This window comes from Mus caroli, unplaced genomic scaffold (assembly GCF_978045245.1).
Source record: "Mus caroli unplaced genomic scaffold, Mus_caroli_1 scaffold_11, whole genome shotgun sequence".
NCBI classification, from domain to species: Eukaryota; Metazoa; Chordata; class Mammalia; order Rodentia; family Muridae; genus Mus; species Mus caroli.
In genome coordinates, this window is record NW_028227266.1 from 335,876 (window position 1) to 359,732 (window position 23,857).

A 23,857-nucleotide genomic window follows, 5' to 3' on the forward strand; every position below is an offset into this window, starting at 1 on the left:
TGAATTTTCAGCTAGTCATTATCTCACATGGATTATACACAGTGCCTGGGAATAAATGCAAGTCACATTCTAGTAATGCCTTTTCCTATTGCTCCTGAACCTTTCATTACAGCAATTGAGTATTTTATTTAATACTCATTAATAAATAGTTCATCAAAATATTTGAGTAGGGGGCAGAAAAGACCATTGTACTCAACAGTGGGAAACTGGGCAATTGCTGACTGGATCATTTAGCTCCTCCGGGGAATACAAATGACCAGATGGAAAATGCACTAATACTGCAGCAACATTTATAAAGTGAATCTGCCTGTGCTCAGAAACCATACTGATGCACTGATAATGTGTTTTCACTCTTGTTATCATACTGTAGCCTCAGACGATACACATGACTCTCAAGAGGACATTGCAGTATTATGAACACCAAGTCATTGGGTGAGTAAAAATGGATTTTGACTATTGATGGAAACACTTGTAAGTTAGTGTGCTCTTGAAGCTAACTTTATGGTGTCTGTTTGTTAACATGTAGGCTAGGATTAATAAGAGTACTTTATAGTAAAAAAATACTTTGGTTTATTTGTGTTTTCTTTTAAATGAAAAATAATATTCTCTTTTTTGTTTTTCTCACACTTTCTCTCTTTCTTATGTTCTTATTTTCCATTTGTAAGACTGAATCTTATAATTTTGTTTTTCTTCTATTGAAGGATTGCCAGTACCAAATAGAGGCTTTGAATGGGGATTTGAGTCTTTACATAGAGTTTGGCTGCAATCATCTTCAAGGACAGGTCTTGTTTTAGCCAGGGTCACATGCTGCCTGATTTCTCTGTTGGTCCCTATTTCTTAAAATGGATTTGAAAATTGTGTGCATTAGTAATACTTCATATAAAAAAGTAAGAAATGAAGACCTTGCCAGTACAGAGATATTTTAATAAAATGTAATGGTTATGTTAATAACCCCCAAATTAGATGTCATGATTAAGTGATATTCCAGTGAAAGAATTTTTCAGTCAGAAAACTCCAAATAAATAAGCCTAAACTTATTCTCAATTGACTGTAGTAAAAAGCAGTTTGGCAATTAGCAAAAAACTAAAATTTACTTTTGTAATTAATCTAGCTTGTTATATTAAATCAATTAGCATTAGAAACAATGGATATTGTCACTATACCTTGTTAGTATTTTCTTTGTGCTGCAATGGTTTGGTTTGTAATGGTCAAACTCTTATCGTCCTTTTATTTTTGTTTTAAATTTATTTGTAATTCATATTTTACACTCCATATTCCAATCCCTGCCCATCCCCATCTGACTGCTCCACATCCCACACCTCCTCCCCACCCTACCCCATCTCCACATGGATGCCCCAAACCCTACCCCACCTGATCTCTTAATTCCCTGAGGCCTCCAGTCTCTTGAGGTTTAGGTGTCTCATCTCTGAATGAAGACAGACATGGAAGTCCTCTACTGTATGTGTGTTGGGGGCCTCATATCAGCTGGTATATGCTGCCTGTTTGGTGGTCCAGTGTTTGAGAGGTCTCAGGGGTCCAGATTAATTGAGATGGCTGGTCCTCCTACAGAGTTGCCCTTCTCATTAGCTTCTTTCAGCCTTCCCTAACTCAACAACAGGGGTCAACTGCTTCTGTCCATTGGTTGGTGCAAATAACTGCATCTGACTCAGCTGCTTGTTGGGCATTCTGGAGTGCGGTCATACTAGGTCCCTTTTTGTGAGTGTTCTATAGCCTCAGTAATAGTGTCAAGCCTTGGGACCTCCCCTTGAGCTTTATCCCACTTTGGGCCTGTCACTGGACATTCTTTTCCTCAGGCTCCTCTCCATTTCCATCCCTGTAATTCATTCAGACAGAAACAATTATGGGTAAGAGGTGTGACTGTGGGATGGCAACCCCATCCCTCACTTGATGTCCTGCCTTCCTGCTGAAGGTGGGCTTTATAAGCCCCCTCTCCCGACTGTAGGGCATTTCATCAAAGGTTCCTCCCTCCTTTAAAGAAACTGACCTCTATCCAGAAGCCATCAACTACCAATAACTCCTCAGCTAGGAATGGGGGTTCTTGAGCTCCTCCTCCTTCATGCTGAAGTGCTATTTGATTTGGTCCTGTATAGGTCTGTTAAGGAGATGCTCTTTGAGTTCATTAGTCCTGTCATATCTAGAAGATCTCTGGTCATTACAAATGTTCAATGATTCCGTACGTTCTTGAGTTGGTGGTATAGATGCCCCATTGTTCAACTGACAAGTATTCTCTATGCTTTGACCAGTTGAACATTTCCACTGAAAGAAGACACTTTTCTAACATGTTTTTGGAGTTTTACTATTCCATGAGTATAGAAATATAGACATAAATGTCAGTTTGGGAATCCTTCCATTCAGCAAAATAATAGATTCACCTTGTGGGTCCTATGATTTTTCTGAGGTCTTAGCCATATTTTCACTACCAAGCATTCCTTTCCTCTCATGCAGCATGAGAATAAATAAAAAAAGAAGTTGGTTATCCTATAACATCCATGACACTACTGTATACATGGATATATCTTGCCATGTTGGTTGTTACTATGGCTTTCAGGGTTCACAGCTCTTGATGACTTCTCCAAGCAGCCTGGATTGCATCTTCTGGTACTATGGCAGGTGGTGAGAATGGCAGAAGCTTCCTGGTCAGTACCAACCCGATTTTACCATGTGTTAAGAAAATGAGTTTATAGAGGGTTACCAAGGGTTATACAATGGCTTTAATATGTGTCTTTGGGTGATGTCCAGAACACCACTTACATGAACCTTGATGTAGAACGTTTACACATCTGGTACTAGGCTTTTATTTGGCAAAATTTGGCTTTGGGGAGGAGCATTATTTCCTGTTTAGGGCAACTCCAGATAAATTCTTTTATATGGAACTCTGAATATTTTAAAATCTCATAAACAGTAGGTTTCCATATGTTTTTTAAAAATATCTTTAGTATTAGTTATACCTCCACTAACTCCCACCTCTGTTCTACATTCTAATCCCACTTTTCACCTAAAGTTTCCTTCCCACTTCATATCATTGTTCTACTCTTACTTTTTTTTCCAAGCTGTTAGAAAGTTTATACCTAGTAGATGTGCATTTGGCCTTTTCAAACATGCCTATTATTAATTATTCCCCTCCCTACCCTGTCTTCTGCCCAATCCTCCATCCCTCCCCCTACTTAAACCTCTCTTCTCATTATCTCCCCCTTTTCCTTCATAACATATGCATTTTACTATACCTCCCAGAGCTTGCTAATTAACAGTTGCCTGTGGATATCACCCTGTACTGTGAATATTAGTGGGACTGGTGGCTTATGACAGAATTATGTTTAAAGAATCACTTATTTTAAAGGTGGTTATCCAGAAAGCATAGACTCTATGTACTTGATGTAGACATAAGTGCATTTGCAAATGCTTTCAAATATTCTTTTGTATGCTAATTTTATTTTCTTTTTAGTTATAGGGATGCAGAAAAGAATTTCCACAATATCTCTAAAAGATGCTCCTATGCAGACCATTCCAACAAAGAGGAAATTGAAGATGTCTCAGGAATTCTTCAGTGTACTGCTAATGTACTCGGTATATTAACTATACATTTTTTATATGATTGACAGAGAATATGAGGGGGAGGGAAAGTAAAGATATGAGTGTTTCATTTTCTCTTATGTTTGGAGAGTATGGTAATAGTAGACTAAGAAAGTATTTGATTTTTTACACCCATCAAAATGTTTTTATGTGAATTACAAACAAGTTCTTTACTTGTAAACTCAAAAAAAATCTTACATTGCCGAGGAATGTTTTAAAATATTTATATGATATTAGTATTAGCCTGATATAATCCATACTTCCCTGGTGCTTACCTTCACCTGACCTGTATGATCTTTCTTTCTTCTCAAGCTTATCCTTTCTTATTTCTTGGATGTCTGTGTTGTAGCATATCAGTGAAGCTTGTCATCCACTGGGTGCCATACTTGGGCTTAGGCACAGGGACTGTGCATCTTGAAGATGACACTATTTACCTGCAGGATTTTGGATACTCCCAACATGCGTAAATGCACTGTTATGAGTGGAACCATGCACTCTGTTCTTTAATTGAAATGGATTTTAGAAAAGTATGAAGGCCTTGTTGTATAAGAGTACTTTGCATAGCTGATATCACAGCTGAACTCTGTTTGGCCCTAAATTCTTATAGAAGTTATTCAACCTTTTTTCATTTAATTTTCTTTTGCTTTCTTCATTTGAAGTGAACATAGTTCAATTCTTTTTGAAATCCACATTTTTCTTTTTGCTGCAGATAGGAATGTATAGCATATTGGAGGACCAGCAATGCCTTCACTGTTTGTAGATTCCATCTCTTCCTGCATTGAAGGCCTAGAAAACAGTTGCCTGGTTTTAGCCCTGTCCCAAAGTGGGGAATAACTGCTCACAGATAAGATTGTTTTCTTTTATTTAGTAACAACTTGTGTCTAGTTTCTGTCACATAGTTTGCAAATTGATTTCTGTTCACTTCATGTTAGACTCCTAATAATCATTGTGACAACACAGTAGAGTCCTCCCAAGAGGCCTTATGCAAGAGAAGATAGATATGAATGATGTCCTCTCTGCTTATGACTTTGAGTGTTAAATTGTTGCATTATTTTAATTCCAATGCCTGTTGCATGCTAAGGTAATCTAATTTTAGTTGTCTGAAAAACATGAATATTTTTAAAGCAGTGATATGCAAAGCCTAATTTTAGTTTGCATTAATTGTAAAAATATGCTTGTACTCCTATAAAACAGGACATTTTGTATTTTATGAGAAATTGTGCTGGTTTAGTGGTGTAGTGAAATCATAAGGGCCTGTGCTGTGTTTGTTTTGAACATGTTGCCACTTGGTACTGTGGGTGTCTTGGATTTAGCTAGCAATAAAAGGACAGAGATAGAATGAGTGTAGAGAATTAAAACAGTGAGATGAGAAGTTATCTTGTGCTCTTTGCTATAATGAGTGAAATATCAGTTTAGTTATGATATTCTCATTTTTATTAATCATTTTATTTGTTTACATCTCAAATGATATCCCACTACCCAGATACCCCTCCACAATCTCCTCTCCATCCCACAACCTCCCTCTCATCCCTCCCCTTGCCCTCTATGAGGGTGCTTCCCTACCTACCTACCCTCTCCTGCCCCACAAATCCAGCATCCCCCATATGCTGGCGTGTCAAACCTCCACAAAACCAAGGGCCTCTTTTCCCATTGATATCAGACAAGGGCATCCTCTTCTACATATGTATCAAGAGTCATGGATCCCTCCCTGTATACTCCTTGATTGGTGTTATAGCATTTCTGTTGGGAGCACTGGATGGTCCAGCCAGCTGATGTTGTTCTTCCTATGGGATTTTAAGTCCCCCTCTGCTCCTACAGTCCTTCTAACAGCTCCCCACTGGGGTCTCTAAGCTCAGTCTGATGGTTGACTCCAAGCATCCATATCTGCATTGGTCAGATACTGGCACAACTGCCCAAGGAATAGCCACACCAGGTTCCTGTCAGCAAGCACCTCTTGGCAACAGCAACAGTGTCAAGTTTGGTGTCTGCAAACAGGATGGCTCCTCAGCTGTGGCAGTACCCAGATGGCTCTTCCTTCAGTCTTTGCTCTGTTTGTTGCCCCTGTTCTTCCTTTGGACAGAAACATTTCTGGGTTAAAAACTCTGAGATGGGTGTGTAGCCCCATTCCTTGAAGGGAGGGGCCATGCCTAATCATAGGAGATGGTCTCTACAGGTACTATCTCTCCTTCTCTGCACATTTCAGCTAAAGTCATCCCCATTGGATCCTGGGAGCCTCGCATTTCCCTGGCATCTGGGACCCTCCAGTGACTATACCCAGTTCTTCATCCCTTCTGCTACATACATATTTTTATCCAATTTCCTGACCCTCTGTACTACTCTCCCATCCCTTTCAGTACTTGATCCTGCCCTCCTTATTTTCTACCCCTCTTTTCTTCCTTCTACATTACCCCTCCATCCATCTCTAACAATCATTCTAGTTTGCCCACAATGCAGGACTGAAGCATCCACACCCTGTCTTCCTTCCTCCTAAGCTCCATATTGTCTGTGGGTTGTATCATGGGCATTGTGAGCTTTGGAGCTAGTATCCATTTATCAGTGAGCACAAGCCATGTGTGTTCTTTTGTGTCTGGTTTACCTTACTCAGGATGATATTTTCTAGTTCAATCCATTTGCCTGCGAATTTAATAAAGTCATTCTTTTTAATAGCTGAGTAGCAAGCACTCTATTGTGTAAAGGTATCACATTTTCTGTATCAGTTCTTCTGTTTCCAGCTTCTGGATATTATAAATAAGGCTGTTATAAACATAGTGGATCCTGTGTCCTTGTTAAATATTAGAGTATCGTTTGGGTATATGCCCAGTAGTGGTATAGCTGGGTCTTCAGGTAGAACTATTTCCAATTATCTCAAAAACTGCCATGTTGATTTCTCAAGTGAGTTTACCAGCTTGCCATTCCACCAGCAATGGAGGAGTGTTCCTCTTTGTCCACATCCTTGCCAGCATCTGCTGTCACCTGAGTTTTTCATCTTAGCCATTCTGACTGGTGTTAGGTAGAATCTAGGGGTCATTTGGATTTGCATTTCTCTGATGACTAAGGATGTTGAACATTTCCTTAAGTGCTTCTTAGCCATTCAGTTTTCCTCAGTTGAAAATTTTCTGTTTATCTCTGTACTCCATTTTTTAATAGGGTTATTTGGTTCTCTGGAGTTTAACTTTTTTAGTCCTTTGTATATTTTGGATATTAGCTCTGTGTCAGATGTAGGGTTGGTAAAGATTTTTTCCCAATATGTGGATTGCTGTAATGTCGTATTGACAGTGTCCTTTGCCTTACAGAAACTTTTCAACTTTATAAGATCCTATTTATTGATTGGTGGTCTTAGAGTATGAGCCATTATTGTTCTGTTCAGGAAAATTTCCCCTGTATACATGTGTTCTTGGATTCAGTTTGCGAGCATTTTGTTGAGTATTTTTGCATTAATGTTCATAAGGGAAATTGGTCTGATGTTCTCTTTCTTTGTTGGGTCTTTTTTTGTGGTTTAGGTATCAGTGTAACTGTGGCTTCATAGACAGAGTTGGGTAATGTTCCTTCTGTTTCTACTTTGTAGAGTAGTTTGAGACATATTCTTATTAGGTCTTCTTTGAAAGGCTGATAGAACTGTGCACTCAAGTCATCATACTCTGAGCTCTTTTTGGTTGGGAGACTTCTAATGACTGGTGCTCTTTCCTTAGGAGTTATAGGACTGTTTGGATGGTTTTTCTGATAGTGATTTAACTTTGGTACCTGGTATCTGTCTAGAAATATCATCCATTTCATCTAGATTCTCCAGTTTTTTTGAATATAGACTTTTGAAGCAGGATCTATTTATTTTTTGAATTGCCTTAGTTTCTCTTGTTATGTCTCTTTTTATTCTTGATTTTGTTAATTTGGATACTGTCTCTGTGCCCTCTAGTTATTTTATCTATCTTGGGTTTATCTATCTTGTTGATTTTATCAATGAACCAGCTCCTAGTTTTGTTGATTCTTTGTATAGTTCTCTTTGTTTCTACTTGTTTGATTTGGCCCAATTTAGTTATTTCTTGCAATCTATTCATCTTGGATGTATTTGTTTCTTTTTGTTCTCGAGCTTTGATCTCTCCAATTTCTTTCTTTTTTTAAAATATTTATTTATTTAATGTTGTATGAGCATCTTGTTGCTGACACACCAGAAGAGGGCATCAGATCTAATTACAGATGGTTGTGAGCCTCCATGTGGTTGCTGGGAATTGAACTCAGGACCTCTGGAAGAGCAGACAGTGCTCTTAACCACTGAGCCACCTCTCCAGCCCTCCAATTTCTTTATGCAGGCACTCAGGGCTATGCATTTTCCTCTTAGCACTGCTTTCATTGTGTGTGTGTGTCCCACAAGTTGGATAAATTGTGCATTCACTTTCATTAAATTCTAAAATGTCTTTAATTTCTTTCTTTCCTTCCTGACCAACTTATCATTGAGTAGAGAGTTGTTCAGCTTCCATGTTTATGTGGGTTTTCAGTTGTTTTTGTTGTTACTGAAGATTACCTTAGTCTCTGGAGGAACAGTAGAATACATGGGATTAATTCAATATTCTTGTATCTGTTTGGGTTTGTTGTCTGTCTGATTATATGGCCAATTTTTGAGAAGTATCATGACATACTAAGAAGGAGGTAAGTTTTTTTTTTGTTTTATGGTGAAGTGTTCTCTCTATATTTTTTAAATCTGTTTGGCTCATTAGTTTCACTATGTTTGTGTTTAGGTTCTCTTTTAATGATCTTTCCATTGGTGAGAGTGGGGCATTGAAATCTCCTACTATTATAGTGTGAGATTCATTGTTTGCCCTTGCATTTGAGGCATAGATGTTCAGAACTGAGAGTTCATATTGAGGAATTTTTTCTTTTTTGAGTATGTAGTGTCAGTCCCCAACTTTTTTGATAAATTTTGTTTGAAAATCTATTTATTGGGTGTTAGAATGGCTACTCCTACTTGTTTCTTGGGACTATATACTTGGAAAATTTTTTCTAGCCTTTTACTTTGAGGTAGTTGCTATCTTTTTCACTGAAGTTGTATTTCCTGTTTATAGCAAAATGCTGGGTCCTGTTTACATTTGCAGTGTGTTAACCTATGTATTTTTATTGGAGAATTGAGTCCATTGATGTTGAGAGATATTAGAGACCAATGATTATTACTCTCTGTTATTTTCATTGTTAGAGGTGGAATTATGTTTGTGTGTTTCTCTTCTTTTTGGTTTTGTTGTAAAAAGATTAATTTCTGGTGTTTTTCTTGGGTGTAGTCTCTTTTCTTGTGTTGGACTTTCCTCCTATTATCCTCTGTAGGGCTGAATTAGTGGAAAGATATTGTTTAAATGGTTTTGTCTTGTAGTACCTAGGTTTCTACATATATGATAATTGAGAATTTTGCTGGGTATAGTAGCCTGGGCTGGCCTTTTTCTTTTATTTCTCTCTCTTTTTTCAATTATTTTATTAGATATTTTCTTCATTTATAATTCAAATGGCATCCCAAAAGTCCCTTATACCCTCCCCCCACCCTGCTCTCCAACCTACCCACTCCCGCTTCCTGGCCCTGGGGCATATAATCTCCCCTGTATTGGGGCATATAATCTTTGCAAGACCAAGGGCCTCTCCTCCCAATGATAGACAATTAGGGCATCTTCTGCTACATATGCAGCTAGAGACATGAGCTCATGGGGTACTGGTTAATTCATATCATTGTTCCTATAGGGTTACAGACCTCTTCAGCACCTTGGGTAATTTCCCTAGCTTCTCAATTGGGGGCCGTGTGTTTCATCCAATAGATGATTCTCAGCATCTACTTCCGTATGTGCCAAGCACTGGCATAGCCTCTCAAGAGTAAGCTATATCAGGGTCCTGTTGGCAAAATATTGCTGGCATATGCAATTGTGTCTGCATTTGGTGGTTGATTATGGTATGGATCCCCAGATGGGGCAGTCTCAGCATGGTTGTTTCTTCCATCTCATCTCCAGAGTCTGTCTCTGCAATTCCTTACATGGGTATTTTGTTCTACATTCTAAGGAGGGATGAAGTATCCACTCTTTGGTCTTCCTTCTTCTTGAGTTTCATGTGTTTTGCAAATTGTATCTTGGGTATTCTAAGTTTCCTGGCTAATATCTAATTATCAGTGAGTGCATATCATGTGAGTTCTTTTATGATTGGGTTACCTCACTCAGGATGATGCCCTCCAGGTACATCCATTTGCCTAAGAATTTCATAAATTCATTGTTTTTAATAGCTGAGTAGTACTCCATTGTGTAAATGTACCACATTTTCTGTATCCATTCCTCTATTAAGTGACATCTGGGTTCTTTCCAACTTCTGGCTACTATAAATAAGGCTGCTATGAACATAGTGGAGCACGCGTCCTTATTACAAGTTGGAACATCTTCTGGATATATGCCCTGGAGAGGAATTGATGGATCTTCCCGTAGTACTATGTCCAATTTTCTGAGGAACCACCAGACTGATTTCCAGAGTGGTTGTGCCAGCTTGCAATCACACCGACAATGGAGGAGTGTTCCTCTTCCTCCACATCCTCACCAGCATCTGCTGTCACCTGAATTTTTGATCTTAGCCATTCTGAACTGGTGTGAGGTGGAATCTCAGGGTTGTTTTGATTTGCATTTCCCTGATGATTAAGGATGGTGAACATAGTTTCAAGTGCTTCTCAGCCCTTTGGTATTCCTCAGTTGTGAATTCTTTGTTTAGCTCTGTACCCCATTTTTAAACAGGGTTATTTGATTTTCTGGAGTCCACCTTCTTGAGTTCTTTATATATATTGCCTATTAGTCCCCTATCTGATTTAGGATTCCCAATTGGAGGCCTTTTTGTCTTATTGACAGTGTCTTTTGCCTTACAGAAGCTTTGCAATTTTATTAGGTCCCATTTGTCGATTCTTGATCTTACAGCACAAGCCACTGGTGTTCTGTTCAGGAATTTCCCCCTGTGCCCATATCTTTGAGGCTTTCCCCCACTTTCTCCTCTATAAGTTTTAGTGTCTCTGGTTTTATTTGGAGTTCCTTGATCCACTTAGATGTGAGCTTAGTGCAAGAGGATAAGAATGGATCAATTCTCATTCTTCTACATACTAACCGCCAGTAGAGCCAGCAACATTTTTTGAAAATGCTGTCTTTTTTCCACTGTATAGTTTAACATCTTTGTCAAATATCAAGTGTCCATAAGTGTGTGGGTTCATTTTTTGGTCTTCAATTCTAATCCAGTGGTGTACCTGACTGTCAATGTACCATTACCATGAAGTTTTTATCAAAATTGTTCTGTAGTACAGCTTTAGGCCAATGATGCTGATTCCATCAGATAATCTTTTATGGTTCAGAATAGTTTTTGCAATCCTAGGTTTTTTGTTATTCCTGATGAATTTGCAAATTGCCCTTTCTAACTCAGTGAAGAATTGAGTTGGAATTTTGATGGCGATTGTATTGAATCTGTAGATTGCTTTTGGCAAGATAGCCATTTTTACCATATTAATCGTGACAGTCCATGAGCATGTGGGATCTTTCCATCTTTTGAGATCTTCTTTGATTTCTTTCTTCAGAGACTTGAAGTTCTTATCATACAGATCATTCACTTCCTTAGTTAGAGTCACACCAAGGTATTTTATATTATTTGTGGCTATTGTGAAGGGTGTTGTTTCCCTAATTTATTTCTCAGCCTGTTTATCCTTTGTGTAGAGATAGTCCACTGATTTGTTTGAATTAATTATATATCCAGCTACTTCAATGAAGCTGTTTATCAAGTTTAGGAGTTCTCTGGTGGAATTTTTAGGGTTCCTTATATATACTATCATATTATCTGAAAATAATGGCATTTTGACTTCTTCCTTTCCAATTTGTATCTGCCTGACATCCTTTTGTTGTCAAATTGCTCTGGCTAGGACTTAAAGTACTATATTGAATAGGTATTGAGAAAACAGGCAGCCTTGTCTAGTCCCCAATCTTAGTGGGATTGCTTCAAGTTTCTCTCCTTTTAGTTTGATGTTGGCTACTGGTTTGGTGTAGATTGGTTTATTATGTTTAGGTATGTTTTATTATGTTAGGGGCATTTTGACTTCTTCCTTTCCAATTTGTATCCACTTGATATCCTTTTGTTGTCAAATTGCTCTGGCTAGGACTTCAAGTACTATATTGAATAGGTATTGAGAAAGCAGGCAGCCTTGTCTAGTCCCCGATCTTAGTGGGATTGCTTCAAGTTTCTCTCCTTTTAGTTTGATGTTGGCTACTTACCCTGTCCAGCGGGATTCAGTTATTTGTGGGTGCAAGGGGGACTGCAATCCCGGAAGGAAATGGGAGGAAGAAAAAGAGAAACAGGAGACCAAGAAGATGGTACCTATCAAGGTCTCGTTTATTATGCTGATGTGCCTTCTTTTTAAAGTGTACATCGCGGGCAATAGGGGAGGGTCGAGGGAGAATTATACAAAGAACAAAGAAGTGGGCATCTGCTGACATGGGGGCTGAAATCAGGCGCCAGGCAGCGGACACTCTGCATCTTATCTCTGGAACATAGATCCTCCTTGACAGCCTTGTGTGTCAGGCTGGGCTCAGGCGTAACTCATGTCCTTGGATTGCATGGGAATTCAGGAAGAGATAGGGAAGAGGGGACTATAATTCAACTTTTACAGCCTCAGGTGCCAGGAAGGGAATAGGGAGGAAGGGGGTGATAACAAGCTCTTAGCATGAGGCCATTTGGCCTGTTAGGGAGATTGTGAAGGGCTCAGTTTCTCATGGGATGGTCTCTGACATCTCCCCCTTCTGAATTAGATTTAATAAGGCCACACTTAACTGAGGTGATCAAATAATCTTCTCATCCTTGGATGATCTGGCATTACCATGGCTGGGGGGACATTGACCCGATTCCTCCCATGGGTGCTGTCACAGACCCACACTTGTGGCTCTTGCTATCTTTTGGGGAGGGGAGGCAGAGCCTTAGAAAAATTCTTCACTTGCAACTGAAACTAGATTCCAACCTCCGTCCAAACTGGGTTTGTCTCTCAGGGAACTCAGAAATGGTCTATATGGACTTTCCCCTGCAATACTTAGTTTGCACCCATGCTGGGCCCATACTGGATTCGTATTATCATGAACCAGCATGCACAGTTCTGAGTTCTGTGCAGCTCCCGTAAGAGAATTGTCAACCTCAGGCTCAGTAAGGCCTCTACCAGAATTATGCCAATTGTAACACCACAATTTGTGGCTCTCAAGCTATAGTAGGAGCTGGAGGTCACCCTTTCTCGTCCTTATTGTCTTCAAAGCCTGAGGAACCAAGGAGACCCTGTATTTGCAGCAAGGGTGGAAAACTGGAGACCAGACTTTTTCTGCATCGGTGGGAGGAACATCTTCGTCTGAGTCTTGGATGTCCAGTTGATGGTAGTGAAATGGAACCGGCTTGCTTAAAGCAGCTTCAATCTGTGACTTAACAAAACTGGTTAATCTTTTAAAGGCCCAGGGGCCAAAAGATAAAAGCAGTAAAATACCTACGAAAGGTCCCAAAAGGCTGGGAAGTAAGGTGGTGACCCAAGGAGAAGTAGAAAATCAATTTTTATACCAATATTTTTGTTTCTCTCTGTTGTGTTTTCTCTCTCTTCTAAACTAGCTCTAACTTTGTCTATGCTATCTTGAACTAAGCCGGTCTTATCAGAATAAAAACAACATTCTTCTAATACCTGAAATTTCTCTTTGTAGCCTTAATATTTGTTATATCCTGCTTTATTGTTGAGACCACTATTTCTAGGATATTAAACATTGCCTTCAATTTTTTATCTACAATAAATTGCTCTGACAAGGCTATGGAAATATTCTTATGCATATCATTAACAAAGTGAGCAGTATGCAGCTGTTGATCTAACACTGTGGTAGATATTGAAGTTAAAATTGCAATTAAAGCAATAAATCTTAAAATTGCTCATTTAACCTTTTCCAAGTTTGCATTCCCGGATTTTTAAAACAAGGATCATTTTCTAACTCTAACATGCCGCAAAACATAAGCAGGTCTCTTTAACAAAATCATAATAGCAAACTCCTTATCTAAATTAGGATCTACACAATTAGTTAATTGACAACAATTACAATGAATATGAAAAGACTTGTCAAGATTGGTGATCTTAACTCTTAAAATTATCTAACAGTATAGCATATAGGTAAGGTACAAAATCTGTCACAGCTATAGGGGAGTTGGCCTGAATGGCCAAAAACAGTGTCTCTGATGAAATCTTGTTAAATACACTGTAGCAGTCCTTCTGCCTCACGGGTCATCATTTATAGTTGTCCTCAAATTGACACCAGGTCACCTCTCCTTGCTGTAGTCCATGGCAGAAATAAGAAGTTTCTTCATCTTGTTTGCAAGTGGCTGCTCTCCTGGAGTTCTCTTTCTCTGTGTACTCAACACAGCTTTCTTGTCATCACTGCCAGGGTACTCATGAACTCACAGGTCATCTGTCACATGTATCATTCTGGAAGCTAGCATGCTTCTGCAGCATTCTGTGGAAAAAAACCCAGAAACACCGCCCCCTTTTCCCCATGTTAACTTTCTATTCAGGACCATGCCATGTGTCAATAAGTGGATTCGTTTCATCTCTCTTTTTTTTTTAATTTTTAAATTATTTTTTTATTTTTTTATTTTTTTTATTAATATTTTTTATTACATATTTTCCTCAATTACATTTCCAATGCTATCCCAAAAGTCCCCCATACCGCCCCCCACTTCCCTACCCACCGATTCCCATTCTTTTGACCCTGGCATTCCCCTATATTGGGGCATATAAAGTTTGCAAGTCCAATGGGCCTCTCTTTCCAGTGATGGCCCACTAGGCCATCTTTTGATACATATGCAGCTAGAGACAAGAGCTCCGGGGTACTGGTTAGTTCATCATGTTTTTCCAACTATAGGGTTGCAGATCCCTTTAGCTCCTGGGGTACTTTCTCTAGCTTCTCCATTGGGAGCCCTGTGATACATCCAATAGCTGACTGTGAGCATCCACTCCTGTGTTTGCTAGGCCCTGGCATAGTCTCACAAGAGACAGCTATATTTGGGTCCTTTCAGCAAAATCTTGCTAGTGTATGCAATGGTGTCAGCGTTTGGAAGCTGATTATGGGATGGATCCCTGGATATGGCAGTCTCTAGATGGTCCATCATTTCATCACAGCTCGAAACTTTGTCTCTGTAACTCCTTCCATGGGTGTTTTGTTCCCAATTCTAAGAAGGGGCATATTGACCACACTTTGGTCTTCATTCTTCTTGAGTTTCATGCGTTTAGCAAATTGTGTCTTATATCTTGGGTATCCTAAGTTTTGGGCTAATATCCACTTATCAGTGAATACATATTGTGTGAGTTCCTTTGTGATTGTGTTACCTCACTCAGGATGATGCCCTCCAGGTCCATCCATTTGGCTAGAAATTTCATAAATTCATTCTTTTTAATAGCTGAGTAGTACTCCATTGTGTAAATGTACCATAATTTCTGTATCCATTCCTCTGTTGAGGGACATCTGGGTTCTTTCCAGCTTCTGGCTATTATAAATAGGGCTGCTATGAACATAGTGGAGCATGTGTCCTTCTTACCGGTTGGGACATCTTCTGGATATATGCCCAGGAGAGGTATTGCTGGATCCTCCAGTAGTACTATGTCCAATTTTCTGAGGAACCACCAGACTGATTTCCAGAGTGGTTGTACAAGCTTGCAATCCCACCAACAATGGAGGAGTGTTCCTCTTTCTCCACATCCTCGCCAGCATCTGCTGTCACCTGAATTTTTGATCTTAGCCATTCTGACTGGTGTGAGGTGGAATCTCAGGGTCGTTTTGATTTGCATTTCCCTGATGATTAAGGATGTTGAACATTTTTTCAGGTGCTTCTCTGACAATTCTGTATTCCTCAGGTGAGAATTCTTTGTTCAGTTCTGAGCCCCATTTTTTAATGGGGTTATTTGACTTTCTGGGTCCACCTTCTAGAGTTCTTTATATATATTGGATATTAGTCCCTTATCTGATTTAGGATAGGTAAAGATCCTTTCCCAATCTGTTGGTGGTTTTTTTGTCTTATTGATGGTGTCTTTTGCCTTGCAGAAGCTTTGCAGTTTCATGAGGTCCCACTTGTCAATTCTCGATCTTACAGCACAAGCCATTGCTGTTCTATTCAAGAATTTTTCCCCTGTGCCTATATCTTCAAGGCTTTTCCCCACTTTCTCCTCTATAAGTTTCAGTGTCTCTGGTTTTATGTGAAGTTCCTTGATCCACTTAGACTTGACCTTAGTACAAGGAGATAGGAATGGATCGATTCGCATTCTTCTACATGATAACAACCAGTTGTGCCAGCACCATTTGTTGAAAATGCTGTCTTTCTTCCACTGGATGGTTTTAGCTCCCTTGACGAAGATCAAGTGACCGTAGGTGTGTGGGTTCATTTCTGGGTCTTCAATTCTATTCCATTGGTCTACTTGTCTGTCACTATACCAGTACCACGCAGTTTTTATCACAATTGCTCTGTAGTAAAGCTTTAGGTCCGGCATGGTGATTCACCAGAGGTTCTTTTATCCTTGAGAAGAGTTTTTGCTATCCTAGGTTTTTTGTTATTCCAGATGAATTTGCAGATTGCACTTTCTAATTCATTGAAGAATTGAGTTGGAATTTTGATGGGGATTGCATTGAATCTGTAGATTGCTTTTGGCAAGATAGCCATTTTTACAATGTTGATCCTGCCAATCCATGAGCATGGGAGATCTTTCCATCTTCTGAGATCTTCTATAATTTCTTTCTTCAGAGACTTGAAGTTTTTATTATACAGATCTTTCACTTCCTTAGTTAGAGTCATGCCAAGATATTTTATATTATTTGTGACTATTGAGAAGGGTGTTGTTTCCCTAATTTCTTTCTCAGCCTGTTTATTCTTTGTGTAGAGAAAGGCCATTGATTTGTTTGAGTTAATTTTATATCCAGCTACTTCACCGAAGCTTTTTATCAGGTTTAGGAGTTCTCTGGTGGAATTTTTAGGGTCACTTATATATACTATCATATCATCTGCAAAAAGTGATATTTTGACTTCATCTTTTCCAATTTGTATCCCCTTGATCTCCTTTTGTTGTCGAATTGCTCTGGATAGGACTTCAAGTACAATGTTGAATAGGTATGGAGAAAGTGGACAGCCTTGTCTAGTCCCTGATTTTACAGGGATTGCTTCAAGCTTCTCACCATTTACTTTGATGTTGGCTACTGGTTTGCTGTAGATTGCTTTTATCATATTTAGGTATGGGTCTTGAATTCCTGATCTTTCCAAGACTTTTATCGTGAATGGGTGTTGGATCTTGTCAAATGCTTTTTCCGCATCTAACGAGATGATCATGTGGTTTTTGTCTTTGAGTTTGTTTATATACTGGATTATGTTGATGGATTTCCGTATATTGAACCATCCCTGCATCCCTGGGATGAAACCTACTTGGTCAGGATGGATGATTGTTTTGATGTGTTCTTGAATTCGGTTAGCAAGAACTTTATTGAGGATTTTTGCATCAATATTCATAAGGGATATTGGTCTGAAGTTTTCTATCTTTGTTGGGTCTTTTTGTGGTTTAGGTATCAGAGTAATTGTGGCTTCATAGAATGAGTTGGGTAGAGTACCTTCTGTTTCTATTTTGTGGAATAGTTTGTGAAGAACTGGGATTAGATCTTCTTTGAAGGTCTGATAGAACTCTGCACTAAACCCATCTGGTCCTGTGCTTTTTTTGGTTGGGAGACTATTAATGACTGCTTCTATTTCTTTGGGGGATATAGGGCTGTTTAGATCATTAACCTGATCTTGATTCAACTTTGGTACCTGGTATCTGTCTAGGAACTTCTCCATTTCATCCAGGTTCTCCAGTTTTATTGAGTATAGCCTTTGGTAGAAGGATCTGATGGTGTTTTGGATGTCTTCAGGATCTGTTGTTATGTCTCCTTTTTCATTTCTGATTTTGTTAATTAGAATGCTTTCCCTGTGCCCTCTAGTGAGTCTGGCTAAGGGTTTATCTATCTTGTTGATTTTCTCAAAGAACCAGCTCCTTGATTTTTTGATTCTTTGAATAGTTCTTCTTGTTTCCACTTGGTTGATTTCGCCCCTGAGTTTGATTATTTCCTGCCGTCTACTCCTCTTGGGTGAATTTGCTTCCTTTTGTTCTAGTGCTTTTAGGTGTGTTGTCAAGCTGCTAATGTGTGCTCTCTCTAGTTTCTTTTTGGAGGCACTCAGAGATATGAGTTTTCGTCTTAGAAATGCTTTCATTGTGTCCCATAAGTTTGGGTATGTTGTGGCTTCATTTTCATTGAACTCTAAAAAGTCCTTAATTTCTTTCTTTATTCCTTCCTTGACCAAGGTATCATTGAGAAGAGTGTTGTTCAGTTTCCATGTGAATGTTGGCTTTCTATTATTTATTTTGTTATTGAAGATCAGCCTTAGTCCATGGTGATCTGATAGGATGCATGGGACAATGTCAATATTTTTGTATCTGTTGAGGCCTGTTTTGTGACCAATTATGTGGTCAATTTTGGAGAAGGTACCATGAGGTGCTGAGAAGAAGGTATATCCTTTTGTTTTAGGACAAAATGTTCTGTAGACATCTGTCATTTCCATTTGTTTCATAACTTCTCTTAGTTTCACTGTTTCCCTGTTCAGTTTCTGTTTCCATGATCTGTCCATTGGTGAAAGTGGTGTGTTGAAGTCTCCCACTATTATTGTATGAGGTGCAATGTGGGCTTTGAGATTTACTAAAGTTTCTTTAATGAATGTGGCTGCCTTTGTATTTGGAGCATAGATATTCAGGATTGATTGTTCCTCTTGGAGGATTTTACCTTTGATGAGTATGAAGTCCCCCTCCCTGTCTTTTTTGATGACTTTGGGTTGGAAGTCAATCTTATCAGATATTAGAATGGCTACTCCAGCTTGTTTCTTCCTACCATTTGCTTGGAAAATTGTTTTCCAGCCTTTCATTCTGAGGTAGTGTCTATCTTTTTCTCTGAGATGAGTTTCCTTTAAGCAGCAAAATGTTGGGTCTTGTTTGTGTAGCCAGTTTGTTAGTCTATGTCTTTTTATCGGGGAGTTGAGTCCATTGATATTAAGAGATATTAAGGAAAAGTAATTGTTGTTTCCTGTTATTTTTGTTGTTAAAGTTGGCATTCTGTTCTTGTGGCTGTCTTCTTTTGGGTTTGTTGAGGGATTACCGTCTTGTTGTTTCTAGGGCGTGGTTCCCTTCCTTGTATTGGTTTTTTTCTGTTATTATCCTTTGAAGGGCTGTGTTCGTGGAGAGATAATGTGTGAACTTGGTTTTGTCATGGAATACTTTGGTTTCTCCATCTATGTTAATTGAGAGTTTGGCAGGGTATAGTAGCCTGGGCTGGAATTTGTGTTCTTTTAGTGTCTGTATAACATCTGTCCAGGTTCTTCTGGCTTTCATAGTCTCTGGTGAAAAATCTGGTGTAATTCTGATAGGCTTGCCTTTATATGTTACTTGGCCTTTTTCTCTTACTGCTTTTAGTATTCTATCTTTATTTAGTGCAGTTGTTGTTCTGATTAATATGTGTCGGGAGGTATTTCTTTTCTGGTCCAGTCTATTTGGAGTTCTGTAGGCTTCTTGTATGTTCATGGGCATCTCTTTCTTTAGATTTGGGAAGTTTTCTTCTATAATTTTGTTGAAGATGTTTGCTGGTCCTTTGAGTTGAAAATCTTCATTCTCATCCACTCCTATTATCTGTAGGTTTGGTCTTCTCATTGTGTCCTGTATTTCCTGGATGTTTTGAGTTAGGATCTTTTTGCATTTTCCATTTTCCTTGATTGTTGTTCCGAGGTTCTCTATGGAATCTTCTGCACCTGAGATTCTCTCTTCCATCTCTTGTATTCTGTTGCTGATGTTCGCATCTATGGTTTCAGATTTCTTTCCTAGGGTTTCTATCTCCAGTGTTGCCTCATTTTGGAATTTCTTTATTGTGTCTACTTCCCTTTTTAGGTCTAGTATGGTTTTGTTCATTTCCATCTTCTGTTTGGATGTGTTTTCCTGTTTTTCTTTAAGGACTTCTACCTGTTTGATTGTGTTATCCTGTTTTTCTTTAAGGACTTGTAACTCTTTAGCCATGTTCTCCTGTAATTCTTTAAGTGAGTTATTAAAGTCCTTCTTGATGTCCTCTACCATCATCATGAGATATGCTTTTAAATCCAGGTCTAGCTTTTCAGGTGTGTTGGGGTGCCCTGGACTGGGTGAAGTGGGAGTGCTGGGTTCTGATGATGGTGTGTGGTCTTGGTTTCTGTTAGTAAGATTCTTACGTTTACCTTTCATCATCTGGTAATCTCTGGAGTTGTTATAGTTGTCTCTGTTTAGAGATTGTTCTTCTGGTGATTCTGATTACCGTCTATCAGCAGACCTGGGAGACAGGCTCTCTCCTCTGAGTTTCAGTGGTTAGAGCACTCTCTGCTGACAAGCTCTCCTCTTAAAGGGAAGGTGTACAGATATCTGGTGTTTGGACCTCCTCCTGACCGAAGAAGAAGGCCCAAAACAGGGCCTTTCCCAGATGCTGTGTTGCTTTGGCAGGTCACAGAAGCTGTCAGCTTCTGTGGTGCACACTCTCACCTGTGCAGACTAAGTTCCTAAGTTCGGCAGAGTCCTGGATCCAAGATGGCACTCCCTGCTCCTGAAGCAGAGGGCTCCTGTGCAGGGCAGACCACTGTCTTCCGACTGGGAGGGTGCTGGATGTCTGCGGTCCCAAAAGGGTGCTGCCTCAGCAGCTCTGTGGCTCCCACCTGTCCCAGAAGCTGTCTGCCTCTGTGGTGCACACTCTCACCTGTGCAGACTAAGTTCCTAAGTTCGGTGGAGTCCCGGATCCAAGATGGCGCTTCCGTGCAGGGCGGACCACTGTCCTCCGGCTGGGAGGGTGCCGGATGTCTGCGGCCCTAAAGGGTGCTGCCTCAGCGGCTCTGTGGCTCCTGCCTGTCCCAGAAGCTGTCTGCCTCTGTGGTGCTCGCTCTTACCTGTGCAGACTAAGTTCCTAAGTTCGGCGGATTCCCGGAACCAAGATGGCGCTCCCGTGCAGGGCGGACGACTGTCTTCTGGCTGGGAGGGTGCCGGATGTCTGCGGCCCCAAAAGGGTGCTGCCTCAGCAGCTCTGTGGCTCCCGCCTGCCCCAGAAGCTGTCTGCCTCTGTGGTGCACACTCTCACCTGAAGTTCCTAGCGGAGTCCTGGAGCCAAGATGGCGCTCCTGTGCAGGGTGGACCACTGTCCTCCTTATTTATTTTTGAAATATGGAATGCTTCACAGATTTCATTCCATCCTTGTGCAGGGATCATGGCATCTTCCCTGCATTGTTTTAATTTTAGTATAAGTGCTCCTGGAGACAGCACCCTATTTTGATTTTTTAAGTCAGTATGAAGAGGAGGAGGAGGAGAGGAAGGAGGAGGAGGAGGAGGAAGCAAAAGGAAGAAGAAGAAGCCCATTTCATCTCTCTTAGACATAATTATGTCTAGTTTTAGGATACTATGAGGCATTTATTAAGTTCTTTGACATCTAAATTTCAAAACTCTTTAAAATAAAAGTATGATTTAAATAATGTGCACAGGGGTATAATTTCTCCCCTTTTTTTGTTTTTAAGAAGATAGAGTTTTTAAAGTTCTATAATACCTTGTCTTTGAGAATTATTAAGTTGTTGACAAAACCACATAAATACTTGGCTGTTATAATCAGTTTTAATATAACATGGACAATGACTAATTACACTTTCAATTGTTTTTCTTGAAGAGAGACTGTAACTAGAATGTTTGAAAAGTTATTATAGTCACATGTGTATAATTTATTTATTTATTAATCAGAAATAAGAGAAAGTCCTTAAGTTGTCTCCACGAATAACTATCTTCTAGGGAAAAACAACTTGATTAGTAAGTCTAAAACCCAAATAATTACAAGGATCCTGAGTTTGTATTTTTTCAGGAGCTATCTGTAATCTTTATCAGTTATAGCTTTATATAAACCTCTATAACACAAAAGCAAATCCTGGCGTTTTTTTCCAGGCAATCCAGATCAATTTCTTAACTGCCCAAAAACAGTCTTCTTTTTTTTTTAAATATATTTCATTACGTATTTTCCTCAATTACATTTCCAATGCTATCCCAAAAGTCTCCCATACCCTCCACCCTCTCCCCCATTTCCCTACCCACCCATTCCCATTTTTTTTTAAATTTTTTTAATTTTTTTGGCCCTGGCGTTCCCCTGTACTGGGGCATATAAAGTTTGTGTGTCCAATGGGCCTCTCTTTCCAGTGATGGCCGACTAGGCCATCTTTCGATACATATGCAGCTAGAGACAAGAGCTCCGGGGTACTGGTTAGTTCATCATGTTGTTCCAACTATAGGGTTGCAGATCCCTTTAGCTCCTTGGGTACTTTCTCTAGCTTCTCCATTGGGAGCCCTGTGATACATCCAATAGCTGACTGTGAGCATCCACTCCTGTGTTTGCTAGGCCCCTGCATAGTCTCACAAGAGACAGCTATCTTTGGGTCCTTTCAGCAAAATCTTGCTAGTGTATGCAATGGTGTCAGCGTTTAGAAGCTGATTATGGGATGGATCCCTGGATACGGCAGTCTTTAGATGGTCCATCCTTTCATCACAGCTCCGAACTTTGTAACTCCTTCCCTGGGTGTTTTGTTCCCAATTCTAAGAAGGGGCACAGTGTCCACATTTTGGTCTTCATTCTTCTTGAGTTTCATGCGTTTAGCAAATTGTATCTTATATCTTGGGTATCCTAAGTTTTGGGCTAATATCCACTTATCAGTGAATACATATTGTGAAAAACAGTCTTCTTAAAGGAACAGTATTTTTTCTTATAAGTTGTATAAGCAATTGCAAGCTTGAGAATTAATGGCATCTGAGGGATGAACAATTTTAAGCAGTTGTAAGCTCTGAGATATTGACTATTAATATACAACTTAAAGTTTGATTGTTTAACATTTTAAAACACCATCTACAGCACACAATTTAATTATCTGTACTGAAACAGGAGAAAACTCAAAAGAATAAGGTGTGATCCAATTCACATATACTTTCCTCCCATAGAATGGTTGTTTTTTAAACACAGAAAATGGGATGCATGCATGCATGATTTTATAGAAGATATAGGAGTGTGAATAAAAACAATTGTTTAACTTATCTTAAGATAATGACTATCAATTTTATTTAAAATGATGGTATACAATAGATCAAACATCAATATTCTGTAATAACCAAGTTAATGGCTGTTTGGAACAAGGAACAGACACTTAGACATATAAGCAAACTCTGTACACTATAACTTTATATAAAGTAGGCAAGTCAAATCACAATGTCCTGATAAATTCCACAGCCTGATTGACCTTTTATAAACTTTGAATTTAAACTTTATTTACAACAACATCTGGCTAGGTCTGTAACAAGGCTCTTTCAGTTAAAAGAAAGGGAGGGAGAGCTGAAGTCCCATGAATTTTTCTAGTCACGGTTTGTGAAACAAAAGAAGTGCCACACAAGCCCAAAGTTTTTCCTTATTTTGAAGTTTCCTTAAAGACCTGTTTTCCTGGGTTCGTTCATTCTGCATTTTGTTTAGAATGACTCCAACCCTGAGTTCCCAATTTTAAGCTAACTTTCTGTTACAAGCAAAAGGCTGCCTGCCCCTGTAAGAGCTCCATTTGCAATCGGATCCCAGCAGGGCCTTTTCAGCTGTACTTGATTCCCAGTCACAGTGCAGCATAACTTGCCAGTTTCTGCTGTGCAAACTGAGACTGATTTTTAAACAAGTTAAACTGAATCAAAGGATGGACAGCCAGCAGATAAAGTTTTAACCATTTTTTTCAACATGAAGCACAGAACAACAATCATTCAAACAACAAAAGAAAAGCAAACATAAATAGACAGACATATGGACAATTTGGTGCACCAAAACCAGATAATAGACAGACAGGGAATAGAACTTGATGTCTCAAAGGGTCCCAGATATCCTAACCAGAGCTAAGAATATCTCCATAGGAGCCAGAGAGGAAGCAGGACGTCTTCCATTTTCCTTCTGTCCCTAGAAGAGCTCTGAAATAGCTTATTTTCATACCCCCCCTTTTTTTTTTGCTAAAAGGTCCCAAACAGATAACTGCTTTTCTGAAACTTATTTTCTCTCTCTCATGTTCAGACTCTAATTTTTTATCTCCTTCTTCTGGGAATTCTGCCAGAGAAGGGAGAGGAGGCACAGAGGCTGCTTCTGATAGTTACTCCTCAATAAGAAAAGAC

General features: G+C 39.4%; 1 protein-coding gene and 1 non-coding gene across 3 annotated transcripts in view; one reads left to right on the forward strand and one right to left on the reverse strand.

Moving 5' to 3' along the window:
- Gucy1a2 (guanylate cyclase 1 soluble subunit alpha 2) overlaps nucleotides 1-23,857 on the forward strand; it is a 303,087-nt gene that overhangs the window by 41,353 nt on the left and 237,877 nt on the right. Inside the window, exons 2-4 of one of the 2 annotated variants that reach the window (XM_085844384.1) lie at nucleotides 371-432; nucleotides 2,570-2,657; nucleotides 3,464-3,585. In XM_085844384.1, the coding sequence (XP_085700510.1) occupies nucleotides 414-432; nucleotides 2,570-2,657; nucleotides 3,464-3,585 (229 nt within the window). In that variant the 5' untranslated portion in view covers nucleotides 371-413. The remainder of the gene's footprint in view (nucleotides 1-370; nucleotides 433-2,569; nucleotides 2,658-3,463; nucleotides 3,586-23,857) is intronic. The other variant, XM_085844383.1, reaches the window with a different exon arrangement.
- LOC147001951 (U6 spliceosomal RNA) lies at nucleotides 20,855-20,959 on the reverse strand. The gene has a single exon (XR_015044594.1). It is a non-coding gene; the product is annotated as a U6 spliceosomal RNA (small nuclear RNA).